At 33.8% G+C, this 17387-nt stretch overlaps 1 protein-coding gene across 1 annotated transcript in view; it reads right to left on the reverse strand.

Annotated features, from left to right (window-relative positions):
- Positions 1 to 17387, reverse strand: part of LOC118198164 (polymerase delta-interacting protein 2-like) — a 57980-nt gene that overhangs the window by 10345 nt on the left and 30248 nt on the right. Inside the window, exons 8-9 of the mRNA XM_035369781.2 lie at positions 7451 to 7477; positions 5046 to 5171 (exon numbers count right to left, since the gene is read on the reverse strand). Of these exons, the coding sequence (XP_035225672.1) occupies positions 5046 to 5171; positions 7451 to 7477 (153 nt within the window). The remainder of the gene's footprint in view (positions 1 to 5045; positions 5172 to 7450; positions 7478 to 17387) is intronic.

Raw genomic sequence — 17387 nt, forward strand, 5'->3', positions numbered from 1 at the left:
TGAAAATGCTTGAATTTGCATCCATATAAACTGCAATTGGTGCAGAAGTTAAAACCCGAAGACCATCCAAGGCGACAGCAGCTCTGTTCAGGTCTCCAGTTACTTGAAAATTATGATAATCTTTTATCGAAGATTATTTTTAGTGATGAAGCAACCTTCTACCTGCATAATAAGGTAAACAGATACAATGTGTGGATATGGGAGATCACAGAATACCCACACCACGATGGAGATACAACATGATTCTTCTAAGTGTAATGTGTTTTATGCCATACCCAGAACAGAGAATTTGTGGTCCTTTTTCTTTAAAGGTGAAACTGTGTCTGGTGACTACTCAGATATCTTACGGAACAGGTTGATGCCTCAACTTACTGAGGTAGGTGACTACCTTCTTCAACAAGATGGAGCACCACTGCCCTGGCATCGTAATGTCCATAAGTTTCTCAATGAGATCCTGCCAAACATGTGGTTGTTCTGGAATCAATGACCAAGTGTTTCTTCACTGGCCGTCTAGGTCACCAGACCTTACTGTTTGTGATTTTTTCTTGTAGGGGTATATCAAACACATAGTGTACGTACCTCCCCTACCTACATTCATGGAAATTCAGCAGTACAGAATCACAGAAGCTGTAAATACAATCATGCCGAATATGCTTTCCAGAGATTGGAATGAGCTTGATTAACGCTTAGATCTTTCTCCTGTGACAGGTGGAGCACACGTTGAGTGCCTGTAATGAACATATATTACATGAAACTTTATGAGTTGTTACACATTTACCCCAAAAGATGAACACAATATTCCCCAAAGTTATAATTAAATAAAATCGAGCAGTGTTTTTGTGGACACACTGTCTGAAAACTATGTATTTATTTTTGAATTAATTTAGATCATAAAAGTCATTTAAAAAGAATTTTGCTGTGGATATACAGTTTTGTTTATGTCAAATGTTTTGACACAATAAAAAATTTCTTTCTCTAAGTTTTGCCCTGGGCACTCATACTATTTTTGTTCTGGGTTTGAATTCACTGTAGCTCTGTATGCTATTGAAATGACTGTGCGCTTTCGGAAATTTTAAGGGAAGAAAATATTTTAAACTAGACTACTTCCAAAGATAAGCCTCCTATTACAATACAGTTAACTGACAATGAAATTACTTCAAGTATATTAAACTCAGTTGATGAAAACTCATGTTTTAAGTCTAACAATGATGAAGCAAAAAATTACTTTCGATGAGAATTCAACATTACGCGAACCATATCTAAACTTTCTAGAGAGAAAAAAATTGCATCACACCAGGAAATAATAGCAGTATGTAGACTTTAAGAGAAAATAATTAAAGAGAAACCTAAAGTGTTAAATGAAACAACACTACAAATAATGCTTCAAAAATATACAAATAATCATAACATTAATGTGTGTTTGTGTATAAGATAAAAAATATGTTAATCAAAATTATAATTTATACTAGTGATAACCCATCAGTTAACCCTTTCTATTCTAGAAATAGCAATGCCTTTTTCTGCTTTTTCTGGACTGCGTCATTTTTGCATCAATCCATCTCATATGACTTGCATAACGCCAAGTTCTGCCAAGCAACCTAGGGCCATCAGGGACAGATTTTTTAATGTATTCCCTAGGAACCTCGAAAGGTTTGTTTGCTTGACTAGGGTTTCTATTAATACCAGCACTTCATGAGCCTAATCCGGCTACATCTTAATTATTTTTTATTCCCGCTAGACCTAATCCAGCATAGTTCTCGGCTTTTTCTCCCATGCTGCACATACAAATTATTCCATCTTTACCTAGATCTCTTCTCAATCAACGAATCTAAGAATTTTACTTTAAATTACTCACCAGTGCAACTTAATTTTTATTCTACTTGCCACGCTAGAGAATCTAATTTAATTCTTTTAAATTCAATACATTTTATTCCTATGTTTCTAAATTGCAAGCTTATTAGCAGAATTTAAATTTGTAAATTTTCATTTTTTCCATAGCTTTTCATTCAATTTTCAGCTTAAAATTTATACACTCTCAACATTAATTTTTAGTTTTGATTCTAAGTACATCTTTAACTTACTCTCAATCTTATTCAGTTTAATTCATACAAAATCTGCAGAATAACAAACTAACAGCCTCTCACAATCTTTCCTTCATATTCTCCATATCTTAGGTCACTGACCTTTCTCCTCATTGCACACCACCAAGGCTCTTAGCAAACGCTTTGTTACGAACCTCTTACCTTTCCCGAAGACTGGTTCCTAGCAAGTCGCTCTTCATACCTTCAGCTTTATTGCATCCATTCATGGTGGTCGTATGCAGGTTGTTGACTTGAATTATCACTTCGACTTCTGCAAGTGTGCCACAGTGGAAGGGGGCTTAACACACCTTTCATTGAGGTAAACCACACACAGTCTTCCATCTTGTCCTCAGGAGACCTCTTATAAAGCTCTTTTCTCAGCCCCTAACGGCTTCTTTCACTTTTTTTAGCCAATACCTTCTCTTAGTTATTTCATATAGTATTAATGAAGGTTTGGAGGTAATTGCATTTAATTACAAAGGTACTCCATAATGAAAATGCCTTGGTTTGAAACCTTCTCTTAATAGGCTGCCATATTGGATAACTATGCACTTGAGCTTCTACCTCTTGTCCTGATAAGATGCTATTTTCACTCTGCTCTTTTCCAATTGCAACAGTATTAAAAATGTAAATGTTCTTGAATAGGCATGATTATAGTGCCAAGTAAATTATGGCTGCAAATGTCAAATGAAATAAAGATGAATATTTAATCTGCCTCAACTGCCAAGTTTACTGCTCATTACAGATTCAACATTCTACGTCATCAACATTGCAAAGACTTTTTTTCATCTAAATGAGACAATAGGATGGCTTTTTGTGTTTCGAAACTGTAGCATAAAAATTTATTCGGCCAATTTTCTGATTCGCAAGATAATCTACATGCCTTTATCATTCTACGTGTGACAGTGAATTATGCAGAAAATCCTGTTTCACCAAAAATTTTAATGCAAGTCTCTGCTGTACCTATTAATTTTATCTTCTGCATTCATAATCAAACCCTTGTTTGTGTTCTGCACAGTATCCAGTGTGGCAGACTATTAAGAGAAGGTTTTGGTTTACAATGCTTATTAAGAGAAAATTTCAGTTCTCGTTCCTAGCTAATGCTAGGCCATCAGCGTTATGCAAGTCATATGAGATGGAGTGATTCAGAAATGACACAGTCCAAAAAAGGTAATACTATTTTTAGAATAGAAAGGGGGAATAAATGCATTATCACAAGTACAAATTATAATTTTGATTTACGAGGGTTGGAACTTTAATAGTGGCAACTATTTATTTACAAGGAATACAAAAGTGATTCATGTCACCATGTTTTACAGTCCTTCAATATAGAAGCCAGCATCGTGTACAACCCGTTTCCAACAATGTGGAAGTTGCAGAATACCTGTAGCAGTGCCTGTTTTGTTGATAGTTTGAATGGACCGGTCTACTGCCGCAAGAATTTCAGGAACAATTTGGAAGCGAGTGCCACGAAGTGGTTCCTTCATCTTAGGAATTAAGTCATAGTCACAAGGGCTTAGGAGTATGGTGGATGGTAAAGCACTTCCCAGCCCCATCACTTGAACAAATCAGTCACAGCTTGCGCTGCATGCGGCCGAGCATTGTCATGCAAAATGAGAGGAGAGTTATGCAGAAAGTGTCGTGTTTTTTTCTCAAAGCTGGTCGGAGATTGTGCTCCAAAAATTAGCAGTAATACTGCGCAGTCACGGTCTGCTGTGGGGGAACAGTATGCGTTAGGATGACACCATTACAGTCGTACACGAGAATCACCATAACTTTCACATTGCTGGGGTTTTGACAAAATTTCGAACGTTGTGGTGACCCGTGATGACGCCATTCGTTTGATTGGCGTTTCAGTTCTGGCTGGTACGATCGGGCCCAAGTCTCATCCAGTGTAATGATACGGCGTAAAAAAGCATCTCCTTTGCGCTCAGGTGGGTTCGGGCAGCATCGTATCGTAGCCATTTCTGTCAATTGATGTGGAACCCATCATGAAGCAATTTTTCTCATGGACAAACGTTCCTTCAGAATATGCAGCACAGTTGTATGCGCTAATCCTGTTTGTCCGGCCAGCTGACGAATCATTTGGCGGCGATTACTGTCCATTAGTGCGGCAACAGATTGCACATCTGCATCGCTGACACTCGGACAACCTGGCCGCAGCATGTCTGCCACGTTTTGGCGTCCTTCATTGAATGCTTTCACCCATCTTGTTGTGGTTCTGTAAGGCAATGCAGATTCCCCGCAAGCCTTTTGAAGCCCTTGATGACACTGTCGTGCTGTACGACCTATGGCACATTCAATTTTTATCCAACATCGTTGTTCTTGTTTTGAAAACATCCTGACAACACTTACTTTAGACAGCGAGCTAATACAAGGATCCGTTCTTCGCTTTACTCCGCATGCGCGTGACGTAGGCAGGACGAGTCTTTTTGCTGAGAGGTAAGGTAAGTATATAGTTCACGTGTGGTATACGCATATTCTTTGGTTTTGTTGTGTAGCGTTTTTTCAGCTGTGTTGCCACTATTAAAGTTCCAAACCTCGTACTTATTTTTTATCTTACATATATATATAGTTATATTTAAAAAAATAAATGTTATTTTACTAAAGACTTTTTAATAACATGCATTTGTTTTAGTTATTTATGTGTAAATAATCCAAATGTTAGAGCAAAAATTAGAAAGGGAAAAATATAAACAGAATTCAGGGGAAGTGGAAAAAAAAAAAAAAAAAAAGACTTCAAATCTGCAAAATTCATTAATCTACACAAGCTTTGGTACCAAAGGGGTATGAATGAAATGAATTCTACCGTATAAAAAATGTATTAATATTGACTTAGGCATAGGTTTTAAAGCAAGACTTAACACTGAACAATATTACATTAAAAACTCAATGTAATAGGTCTTCTTATCTTTAATTTTTAATATAGTTATTTTAAGACTAATAATAAATTTTGTTTCTAACCTGTCCAACAACTCCTCTTCCACGAACAGTTTCCAGTTGACCAGAAAGGGAAAATATTCTCCAGTGTCTCTCCCGAAGTTGAACTGTTGATTCTCCTAAGTTTTCTAATCGTATGCAATATCTCCACTGCATAAAAGTAACACATATTTTTAAACAAGATCTTACACAATATATAATCTGCGAATACCAAACTATGCAAATTATTATTTCATAAAGTATAACATATTTTTATTTTTAGTCTAATGAAATTATTTCAATAAAAGATATTCACATTTCATTGAGATATCTTTTTAATCAATTCATCCAAAATATTAATGTTATTTACAAAAGCCTTCATACAAAACATTTTAACAAACTGCAAGGGAAGTCAAGTCAAAAATGACACACTTTTCAAATCTTTTGCTATTGCTTTGGTACACAAAGGGCTATTTCACAAATGGTAATAAGAGTCACCTGATAGCCCATATGCATCAATCAGCATAGTGAAAATAATTCAGTAGTATTATCTCAGAGAATGATAACAAATTAATTGGATCTAATTTTTCAAGGATAAGACCTAAACATGAGTTTAATTTTACATGTGGATATTAAGAGCACTTTAAGATATATCTATACAGCTGTCTAATTTTTAGTTAAGTTTTTGACTTTATTTTTAGGTTGATTTATCCAATATTTTTGAGGGGGAGGAAGGGATATGTATCAAGTTTCTTGAAGAATACAGGTATGATATTAAGTAGACAATATACTGACAATACAATTTATACCTACTATTGAGAACCCCCAAAACATCTGACAATACCTAACCATAAATGCATGTACTGATGGTCATGGTAATTAAAAATACCTGTTGATTTTCTTTAAAATTCCATTCATATTCAAGATGTGTACAAAATTTTCCAATTTCCTGCAAAGTTTTAACAGTACACAGAATTAAAGAGCATACAGAAAAATTAAATTGTTATGCAAACACCCAAAAGACAGTTGACTGACTAGCATAGTCTGTTGCCTACTCTTCTCCTAAACAATGTGATTGATATATAAAATCCCCCCTCCTTGCTTTCCAATCTATCATTTTACTGTCATTCAATCTAATTTGTCCTACATGTTTCAATCCATATTGGTTAGAACACAGCACTCTTTTAATAATTCATTGCATGCCTATACCTTTTATAGTAATTTTTGTTTTCCTATCTCATTAACAGTAATTTGTTGTTTTCTTGTGTGGTCAAAAACATAAAAAAGATATAAGAGAGTGTAGATAAGAATATGATAAAGGAGATAAAAGAGTCTTAAGGAGAAAGATATTAACTGCAGGTTGCATAAAAACATAAAACAAGGATATAAAGCTAAATCTATAGTTAGATATTGATATCCACATGATCTTAAAACAACAACAAAAATGAGTTTAAAGTTGAATCTCACTGGCAGAAAGACATCTTTTAACTGAATGCCAGTACCTTCTTAAGAAGGGGAAGGAACCCCAGTGAAGGAAGAAGTTGAAGATCTTGGCACTTCCCTTGAATCATACTCTAAATTATGCACATAAGTTAATATCAGGTTGTTGTAATCTAGCAAATTTTTTTCCTCCTGAAGAAGAGAGTTCTATAACTGTTTGCTCTTGAGCTGAATACCCCCCTCCTCTTCCCAATCTATGAAAAACCTATGATTGTTTTTTGCCCATTTCAACACTGGCATGTTTCTCTTCCAATCATATAATAATAATTGCTTTTGCAGTAATAATATAAAGTGTTTTCCCATGTTCCACATAAAAAAAAAAAAAAAAAAAAAAAAACACTATAATTTAAAGTATTATTCACTTCTTATATTTTAGAAAATTATACATAAATATTTTATTATTTTATTTCTTTTTTATTCACTTTCTTAACTATATAAATTAATTTATAATTCCATTAATATGAATTTTATTCACATTACTTCTGAATTCTTTTGGTTCAAAATTTTTCTTTTGAGTAAATCAAATCATTAAACTTGATTACTAACAATCAACTTCTCTAACACATTCACATTCGTAGAAGACAAAAATTATCTGGAAACATGGCTGTCAGAAAGAATCTCTTAGAAAAGGTTTACTGGACATCTCAGAAATGGTTCGCTATAAATGCATTTAATACTCTAAATAAAGAATACGTAGTTTAAAATTAAGACTTTAATGTCAATTACACTATAACTTTAATATTCTTGAGAACAGTCTATAAATATTTAATCAAACATTAGGATATTGTTCTAGGTATGAAAATACATATTGATATTTTAATTGAAAAAAAAACAATTAAAATATTGGTATTTTAATTGTTGCAAATAACAAAGGCTTCAACCAGACAATCGAATAAAAATGTTACCACATCAAAAGTATTTTAAAAGATGAAGAGAAATTTTGAACTTACCCAATATATGCCATTATTCTGAGCAACCTAAAAAGAAGAAAAAAGGTTCAGATAGCAGCAGATCTTTCCTTCTCATTTAGTATTCACAAAGTATTAAGTTTATCGTAGAAAATCCTCAATGAAACCTATAGCATTAATTTAGAACTAATTAAAAATTGGTATTAAAGGCTTCTGGCAACTACTAGACACAAATTTCTTCATTATTATTTAAATTAGAGATATTCTTCCTCTCCAACGGTGATTCCCAAACAGTAACAGTATTAAAACTGAAGTTTTAATTTTAGAAAATCCTCAATGAAACTTAACAGCACTAATTTAGAATTAATTAAAAAATTACGTTAAAGGCTTCTGTAAACTACTAAACACAAATTTCTTCACTATTATTTTAATTACAGAAAATCTTCCTCTATAGCAATTATTCATTGCAGGAAGGTGTGACATTTTTTTTGGGGGGGGGAACATTATCATGGCTTTAAAGGAAATTATTTTATTGAACTAATTTTCTCAAGCATAACACACAGACACTGATCAATGTATTTGTTTTGAGAATAAATTTATTACTCTTTATCTGCAGATGACAGTACAGCCATTTCTCAGTTAAATCTAGTCAACAATCAAATTACAAGTAAAAAGTTAATGTGGCAAATTAAAAATATGAAAATTACAACATTCTCAATTTTTTTATAATATATCAAGATAATTAATGGGTATGTGATAAATGATTTCTTGAAGGACAGAAAAATTAAAGTATTTTAGAATAAATGTTCATTCAAGAGCAAGATAATCCTTTTCCACAGGGTTCTGTTTTGAGCCCCCTGTTCTTTGTTATATGTAAACAACATTTACCCTAACTTCGGAAAAGACATTAAAGTGGCCTGCCACATAGATGACATCATGATCTGGCACTCCAACAGGGATACTCATGAATCTGAAAGAGTGCTCCAGAAATCCTTAAATGGGATCATAAAGTGGACGCAGAGCTTAAAACTCAAGCTCAATGCTGAAAAGACTATCTGCGTCTTTTCAACAGACAAGGAACTATCGAGATCTAATAAATTCAAAATTATGCATTGAAGGCATAGTGAAGATATCACATCCCAAATACTTGGGAATCACCTCAGATGCAGAACTGAGACTCACTAAGCATGTAAAAATCTGTGCTGACAGAGCTTTGAAAAGACTAAGAATCATTAAAAGTCTTTGCGGAACAAAGTGAGGAGCTTTTCCAGAGACACTTAGAATACCATATCCTCACTAATTAAGCCAATCATGGAGAACACTTCTCCTATTTGGGCTCATGCTTCCAGAACTGTCTTGGGAAAATTAGAAAGTGTCCAGCCAAAGGCCACAAAAGTCATTACTGGTGCAGTGTCTTCCACCAATAATTTAAAAGTAATTCAGGAATGTGGCATTGAAAGCCTCAGAAAAAGGAGACAATATAATGCAATAAAATTTGCAAACAAGGCAAGAAGTTGTGTACCAGAATAGCAAGGGAAATAAAATTATAATGGCAGCACTAAACTGAAAAGATCATCTTCTATGCAGTTTGACAAAGATATTAGAGCAGTTTTTGGCCCTATATCAAAATTAATTTTCCATCTTCCATCCAAAATTTCTTTCCAGGCTTTCTATAAACTCTAAAGTAGTAATCGACCCAGCTCTGCAATATATATAAAACTGACTGATATTATTAAAGCGAAATGAATCAGGACTATTGAATAGTATCCAAAAGAAGACTTTGTACACACTTATACAGATAGTTCATCAGATGAGACGATCAGTAATGGAGATTCTGAAGTATTTTTTACTACCTCAGGTGATACTACTTATCAATACAAAACTGGCACTGGGGCCATAGTCTCTTAATTTCACTTGTGAGCTTCTGGCAATAGAGGAGGCCCTTGACATGTATAGATCCCTTCCCATTTCAGCACAAGAAAAAGGAATTGTTGTCCTCTGCGATTCAAAGGTAACTTTACAAGCAATCTTGGATGGAAGCTCCCAGATCATCAATGGAATCCATTTTCGGCTAAACAAGCTTCAAGTTAAATAAGGTCTGCATTCTTCACAATTCAGTTAAATAAGGTCTGCATTCTGCATTCCAGCGCACATCAACATCACAGGTACGAGAGCATAGATAAACTAGCAAAAGAGGCACAAAATCTCAACAATAACAATGATGTAAATATCACCCTTTCGAATGCAAATGTCATGGCCAAATGATTGAAAGAACTTCAAATTCCAATAAAGCACCAGCTGGAAATCGGCTTACAATTAAAACCATTGTTAGAATTGGCTATCACAGAGGATTGAAAATTGAGAAAGAAGGTATGAAAACTTACAGAAACTATGATAACTGCCTGGACACAGAACTGACAATTGCATATTTTTGATTGTTTGGGCATTCTTGGTAAATTGCTGAAATTGGAGTCTTGTTTAAGAAAGCAAACCTCTATGTTGATAACATTTTGCAGATTGCCAGGGCTGTCATCTTCTTTTATGGCACTATTTGAATAGGATTTATCACAGACACAACAACAATTACGGGTATATAAACAATTACGGGTATTTTTATTCGTGGTATTCTGTGAAAAAAGTCTGAAAGGCCTTTGAAACTGGACTGCATACCTGAGTACTTCAGCAGGACTCTACAAGTGTTTATTTAATACATATATAAAATATTAAAATAAAATGCAAATTTATTAACAAATTAAACTTACACTGAAGAGCCAAAATATTACGACCACTTACTCAATAATGGGTTGCATGACCTTCAGCCTGCAAAACAGCTGTCATTTGCCTGGCAAGGATGCCACAAATTCTTGGTAGATGACTGGAGACAGGTTGTACCAAATGTTTAAGCAGCGGTCATGCAAAGTCAAAGTATATATGCGCCGATGTTTGAGCTCTGAGCTGCCGATCCATGATATCCCAAATGCGCTCTATCAGGTTAAGATCTGGCATGTTAGGTGGCCAAGATATTACCTAGAATTCATCATTATGCTCCTCGAACCACTCCAACGTAATTCGAGCCTCATGAGACGGGGCATTGTCCTGCTGAAAGATTAGACTTCCAGTTGGGAAGACAGATGCCACGTAAGGTGCGACTGATCAGCAATTATGTTCAGATAGTTTGCAGGTTTCATGGCCTGTTCTACAACAACTAAAGGTCCCAGAGCTGCCCATGAGAGCATCCCCCAAAGCATAATACCGCCATCACTAGGCCATGCATGATCTGATGTACAAAAGGGAAGAAACTGTTTGCCTGGAAGATGGCATACCCTGACACGACCATCAACGTGATGAATGAGAATTCGTGATACATCAGACCAGGCAAACTGTCTTCCACTTATCCACTGACCAGTCTCGATATTCCAAAGTCCACTGTTGGCATAGCTGACAATGATGCTTGGTCAACAGAAGGACACAAGTAGGATATCTGCTGTGCAGTCCCATATCCAACAGTGTCTGCTGACCTGTGTGTTCCAAAAAACTTGCAACCTGCATTATATTGGGTTGTCAGCTGAGACACCTCAGGTGCCAATTTTATAGAACCAAGCAGATGTCCTTTCATTTTGATGATGTGTGGATGCCCAACACCTTGTTGTCTACTGCTGGTTTCACTGTCATTGATCCACTTTGCATAAATTCTAATAATGGCAGATCATGAACAACATACTAGTCATCCAGTTTTGGAGATACTTGTTTCGAATCTTACCTTATATTAAATTAATTATTGAATTACCTTATATTAAATTAATACTTGAATTACCTTAGATTAGTAGCCTTTTCCATTACTCGCAGGAGTTAAGTACAAGAATGATTCTTTACCTTCTCCAGCAGCAGTTAAATATCATTCCCACATAATCATGTGCCCTCCACGTCATCTAGATGAGTTTATTGAAAAATGTACGAATGGTCAGAATGTTTTGGCTCGTTAGTGTAACTGGAACAAAGTGACAATAGACGTCTAAATTTCTAATTTTCAGTTAAAGTACATCCACTCTTCAAGGATGCATACTGCACCATTTTACATCACACTTTCGCTGCAGTATCTGTATTGATGCAGACTTTTGCCTAATCACTGCTTAAAACAAAGACTTTCCACACTTATAAATTGAATACCCATGACGCAACTAATTACGCATAACTTTTTTGCCGCTTGCTCTACCTAGTAAAGTCAATGCCTCTTTGTAAAGCTTCTTTTTCTACTACCTAAAAATGTAAGCTGTATATACAGAAATTATGGGGCACATTTAGCCTAGTGTTGTACCAATTAAGAAAATGTATTTCTGAAGAACTTCTGTTGTTCAAAACAAAAATGATGTTATCCATCAAATCAGTTCTGAGTTTTCCTCCAGTCTAATGCAGCAGTTTTTTTTAGCCATAGCTAAACAGTGACTGTTTTCATTTTCTCTAGCCAACTTTTTACTAAGTTCTACTGACATACCAGGAAAAAAATGTTAAACACACACTCTGGCTGTGTGTGTGTCTCTCTCCGTGTGTTATACATTATAGTTATAAATTTTGAACACACTCTCTCTTTCTATATATATATAACAGAGAGAGAGAGAGTGAACATTCTCTCTACATATATTTGACAGTGTTCAAAATTTATGTTCTACAACATTAACAAATAATTATTTAGTTCAAAATTTCATGATTAATATTTTCTATAATGCTATATTTCTTTTTATAAAATAACTGCAAGAAGGACAATAATTTTTTACAGCTGTAATGCTTTCCTTAAAAAAAAAAAAAAAAAAAAAAAAAAAGCAAGCAAGCTTTTTCTCTTAGTAAAGCTTTTTTTCCTGGAAGGGGGAAAGGTCTGTAAAATAAGAAAATAGATAAAATACTAGCTTTTGTCTGCAATACCTCCTTAACATTCCCTTTAAATTGGTTATTTTATCTTAAGGCCTAAAAACTAGTAATTACTTATGGAAACCAAAACTTAAAACCAATCAAACTGAAGCTTAACCAAAAGTAAATCATTCTAAAATGGGTTTCATTTTAGATATATATTTTCTCATTTTTTCTACTGCGATCTGCTGTTCTATATCTTAAAATATATTTTCAAAAAGGTAGCATGAGTTCAAAGAGTGATATTTTAGAGATTCACAGCCATGGTATGTTGATAAAATCCAGCAGAGAGCTGACTAGAGAAGATGAAAACAATCCACTTTTTAGTCGTGGCTCAGAAAACTGCTGTTCATATATAACTGGAGAGAAAATTACAACTGGCTTGAATGTTAAAACAACAGTTTTATTTTGAAGAGAAAAAATTCTAAGAGATACATTTTTGCCTAAACTAGTACAATATTAGGCATGCTAAACACACCCTAGAATTTCTATATATGCAGTTCATATTTTAGATAATACAAAAAGAAGTGTAGCGAAGAGACTTGACGTCTCCAGTCAGAACAAGCAGGCAAAAAGCAATGCATACAAACTGCAGTCATATTTATAAGTTTGTAAAGTCTTTGTTTTAATCCTGAGTAGCAGCTGGACAAAAAATTGCCCACTCTGGTTACTGCAGGAAAAGTGTGATATATCATGCTGCAAAGTGACATAAAATGTATCTTGACAAGGGGATTATGAATTTAAAGGTCTTTTGCAGGAAGCTAAGTAGGGAGGGAAATACTGCATAATAGTAACAGTGATATTTATAGAGTTGATTTCTTTAAATTTTGGATCTGCAATTGGATATGAGCTGCCACTGTTTATCTGCAATTGTAACTAATTTCCTTCTTAAAAGTCTACTGATAAATCTGCTAAAGTACACAGGCATCTTTACGGTAATGTAAAAAATTACCAGCAACATTACAAGATATTGTATCATTCTTGCAAGGGTAAAATTGCTTCATGCTGAGAACCACTATTATTTGGAAGCCTAGTAAGAAATAATGCAATGACTTGGTTTGTGCAATTCATTCTTCATACGAAAGGTGATGCACTAGCATTGAATACTGAAGATTTTATTTTATTTTTTGGGGACATTAATATAGCATAATATATTGGTTGCAATGAATCCAGCATGGCTCCTTAGTTAATGAAATTCTGCCAAACTAGGATTGTAAGCATGAAAGATGGCAGTAGTTGCTTGAAAAGAGCTATAAGACTGATAACAAAATTTGATGGCTCTAGGTATCGTCATTTTTTCACAATGCGAGAAAAATACTTACATTCATGCACATTCTCCTTTATTTACTTTCTTTAAAAATAATAGAGGACGATAATATTTGGTGGCAATAATTTGAAAAGTGATTCCGCCTTTTACTGTGATTCAACTCAAAATCCAATTTGAGACTAATAGCCCTTTTAAGGTAATGCTCCCTTGGGCTTATTTAAAAAAAAAAAAAAAAAAAAAAAAAAAAGACAGTTCTGTATCTTTCCATTCTAGGGTTGACTGAGAAAAGTTGTTTTGAAATTTAGGATACATATTAAATTTATGTATAGCACTATTCTAACATATGTATGTTGACACAAAATTGGACTTCATCTGAAATGGCGTATTGGCTTCTTTTCACATTTCCATACTGTATGACTCAGATTATGCCAAAGTGCCAAGTTTTGTAAAAAATTGCACAAGTACTTTTAAAAAACAGCTCTTAAAATTTTAGCTCCTCAATGTTAATTGGATTTGGTACATATTAATTAGTATCTCTTTCTTTATTAACTTGCTTGATTCCTTCTTTCACAATTCAAAATTTAAATTCATTCCAAATAAAATCCTCACAATTTTTATGATTTATTTTCATAATTTGTATTTTTGAATAATTTTTGCAGATTTTCTACAAAAAATTTTGAATTATCACCAAAAACCTTTTACCATCATCTTACCATTGAATTGCATAATAATACATCTTTCCACCAGTCAATAACGTTTCATAGAACCACTCTATCCTGCAAATAAGTATTATGTTTTTATTCTTCCAGTATATTCTCTAGATTTGTCCTCTTGTGGTTATTTTTATTTCACAAACTCGAGAGTCCTTTCAAAAGAGAGTTTTTCCTGTCAGGGAAGATATAAAAGGAATGCAACATTCTACTCCTAGAGTTATGCCAAATACAGACCTCTACAAACCTTCTCTTTAATTACTTGTTCCATTTGTATTAAGACAGGAAGTTGCATCAATGTAAATAGTACAATGTTTCTATTCTTTTTAAGATACTCAGATTACCATACTGTGAATATACAGTAAAACTTTGACTACTCGATTTTGACTCAGTTAGTTGAAATATATGATGGAATGATTGTCGGAACTAGAAATTAGAAGGCAAGTCAAAGTGAACTTTGAAACTGATATTGATTCACAGTTTTTTTTTTTAATACTTTTTCAAGGGTGTGTTCATTCAGTTTTGGCTAATTGAAATTTAATTATATTTGGATTGTTTCTTGGCTTTTTTCCATAAGAGCAAAACTCTTATGCACAGTATACCTATATTGCAGCACATAGTTTCAAACTAAGTATTTAACTAAAGTACAAAGTCCGAGATCCGGATATCCAGTATCCTGAATGATCTAAAATCTGGACCTCAAAGCCACTAACAACTTTTTTGTAAATTTTTTTTTTTTTTTTCTTGGTATGCATTTTGCATGCACATTCGATGATAAAATAAAATGACGCAGCAGACTAATATAACATTTCATAATTCATGCTAAGCAAAATACATGTTAACTGATAAAACTTTTTATAAGATCTTATACACTGCTGCCACGACTCAAATTTTAACCAAGTTTGGTACTTTTCCGTTTCACCAGTGCAAATCTCGCCAAGCAGACTTTATTGGCGACAACACACAGTATATACATAAAAAAAAATCTTGACAAATGTTAGTTCTATGAAATTTTTATTTTAAAAGGCATAACCATTTTAATATTGTTTAAAATTTTGCAAAAAGCGAATAAATAAAGGCAATTTGTAAAAAGACATATATCAGGGTTGCCACTCAAACAGGAGAATGAAATTCCCTGACTTTTCCAGGAGTGTTTCAAGAAAATTCCAGTCTATCCGCGTAATGTACGTAATGTACGTTGGCTGTGCTAAGAGGTAAATTAATTATGGTATTACTTATATTGTGTAGCAAATTCACTTAATTATTCAATAAATCCTAGAGGACATTTATTCTTAATTATTCTTGGTATACTTTGTTTGATAATTTTGTTTAGTTTTCCACTTAAGAAACTTAATAAAATTTAAGATATATACATTGGATAACAAATGTATGTTTTATTTAATTATTACTCATGATCATCACCAGTTCAACACGAGGCTAATCCGGTCCTTATAAATCACAACGCAATGCTAAATAGTTAGGTTAGATTTTAGGTAAATTTAATTTGCGTGAGGTATGTTCTTAAAAGGCACCTTAACACTTGAAAACACAAATATAATTATAATAGTTGTTGTTTTCTCCACTGAAGATTGAGATTAGAATCTTCCCAATTTGGAATAAAATAAGGCTTTTTTTGCAGACATTCTGCAGCTAAACGAAAGAAAGAAATCTATTTTAATAAATTGAGGTATTTTATATTTATTTTGCAGCATACATAAGGAAAAAATATGTGCATTAAATTTCGTGACGGTATGTCATCATACTGCTATAATTAATTTTAGGATTATGCCAGAGAAAATTTCCTGAAATTTGGAAATATTATTTACTAATAATAAATAAATTTAGAGGGAAGAAGCAACATTAAATTATATGAATAACATAAAAATAATTACTTAAAAATTGAATTAGAATAATCAACGATATTTTAGCGAATATAGTTATATTACATGGCTAGCCTAGATGACTGATTACTATTTTTTTATTTTACTGCAAAATGGCAAGGTATTTATTAAAAAGAAAAAAAAAAAAAAAAAGGTTTAAAAAGATTTTGCGGTAAAATTCTAGTATACGGTAAGGCTTTGGCACGATTTTGAAAATTGTCGCCAAGACCAAAATGACCCGTTTACTGCGCATCATGATGTCGCCAAATCCCATTATTATTCTAAACAAAGAACGTCTATGTAAAGAAGAAAAGGTTCCATACAAGTAAAATGCTATTACGCCGTTAGAATGCGGAGGGAAAATTTGCCAAGGGATTTGGCGACGGAACCTGGCGGCCAGAATTTCTCTCTTCGCGCTGTGTACAGGAAATTGAGAAACACGTGTTAAGAAGAAACGCTCTTTGACAAAAAGAAAACTACGAACATCCGTTTTTAAAATTATTGCGAAAAATCCACGCAATAATTTTAAAAAGGATTTTCGTAGTTTTTTTTTCCCCTGAAAATAACTAATCCATGAATTAATTTACTTGCGCCAAAAAATATTTTCTTTTCCTTTAGAGTTTAACCACTTGCGCTAAAACTAAACTTCACGGTTGCGGTGCCGTGCGCTACAATATAACAAGCGGTAAAGTGTCCCATTTACGCCGCTCCGCATCTGCTAGTGCAATCCAGAGCTGTAACTCGAGAAATAAACAATTTCGTTGTTAGACGACTTGTGCACCACGTTATTTTCATTTTTGCGATAAATGCTTATCGACGTGGTGTTCACGTCGCTCACGGTTTGAGACAAAAGCATCTCGACGTGCGTGGCACGTCTTTTTAGCGCAAATCGTTCAAGAAATTTTAAACGATATTCATTTTATGAACTCTTGATAACGTGACCTTTGAACTTCGACACCGGTTTCGAGCTTCGGCGACAGATATATCAGACATGCACAGCTGTTTCCCTCTATGATGGAACGGAGCCACGTCTGTTGCAGAGAGGTTTTCCTTCTTTACAATACATATTCTTTGATTCTAACCTCCATGGTACCGTATACTAGGATTAAACCCATTTTGTTTTATACGAGAACAGGTACTTTCTTTAGTTCATGCACTGCACATGCGATTCTCGAGAATACTGGAAACCAAAAGTTGCGGGAAAGTTGCTTAGCCTTTCT

This window comes from Stegodyphus dumicola, chromosome 7, assembly GCF_044657685.1.
Source record: "Stegodyphus dumicola isolate Sdum_Otavi_A_Nest chromosome 7, ASM4465768v1".
Taxonomy (NCBI): domain Eukaryota; kingdom Metazoa; phylum Arthropoda; class Arachnida; order Araneae; family Eresidae; genus Stegodyphus; species Stegodyphus dumicola.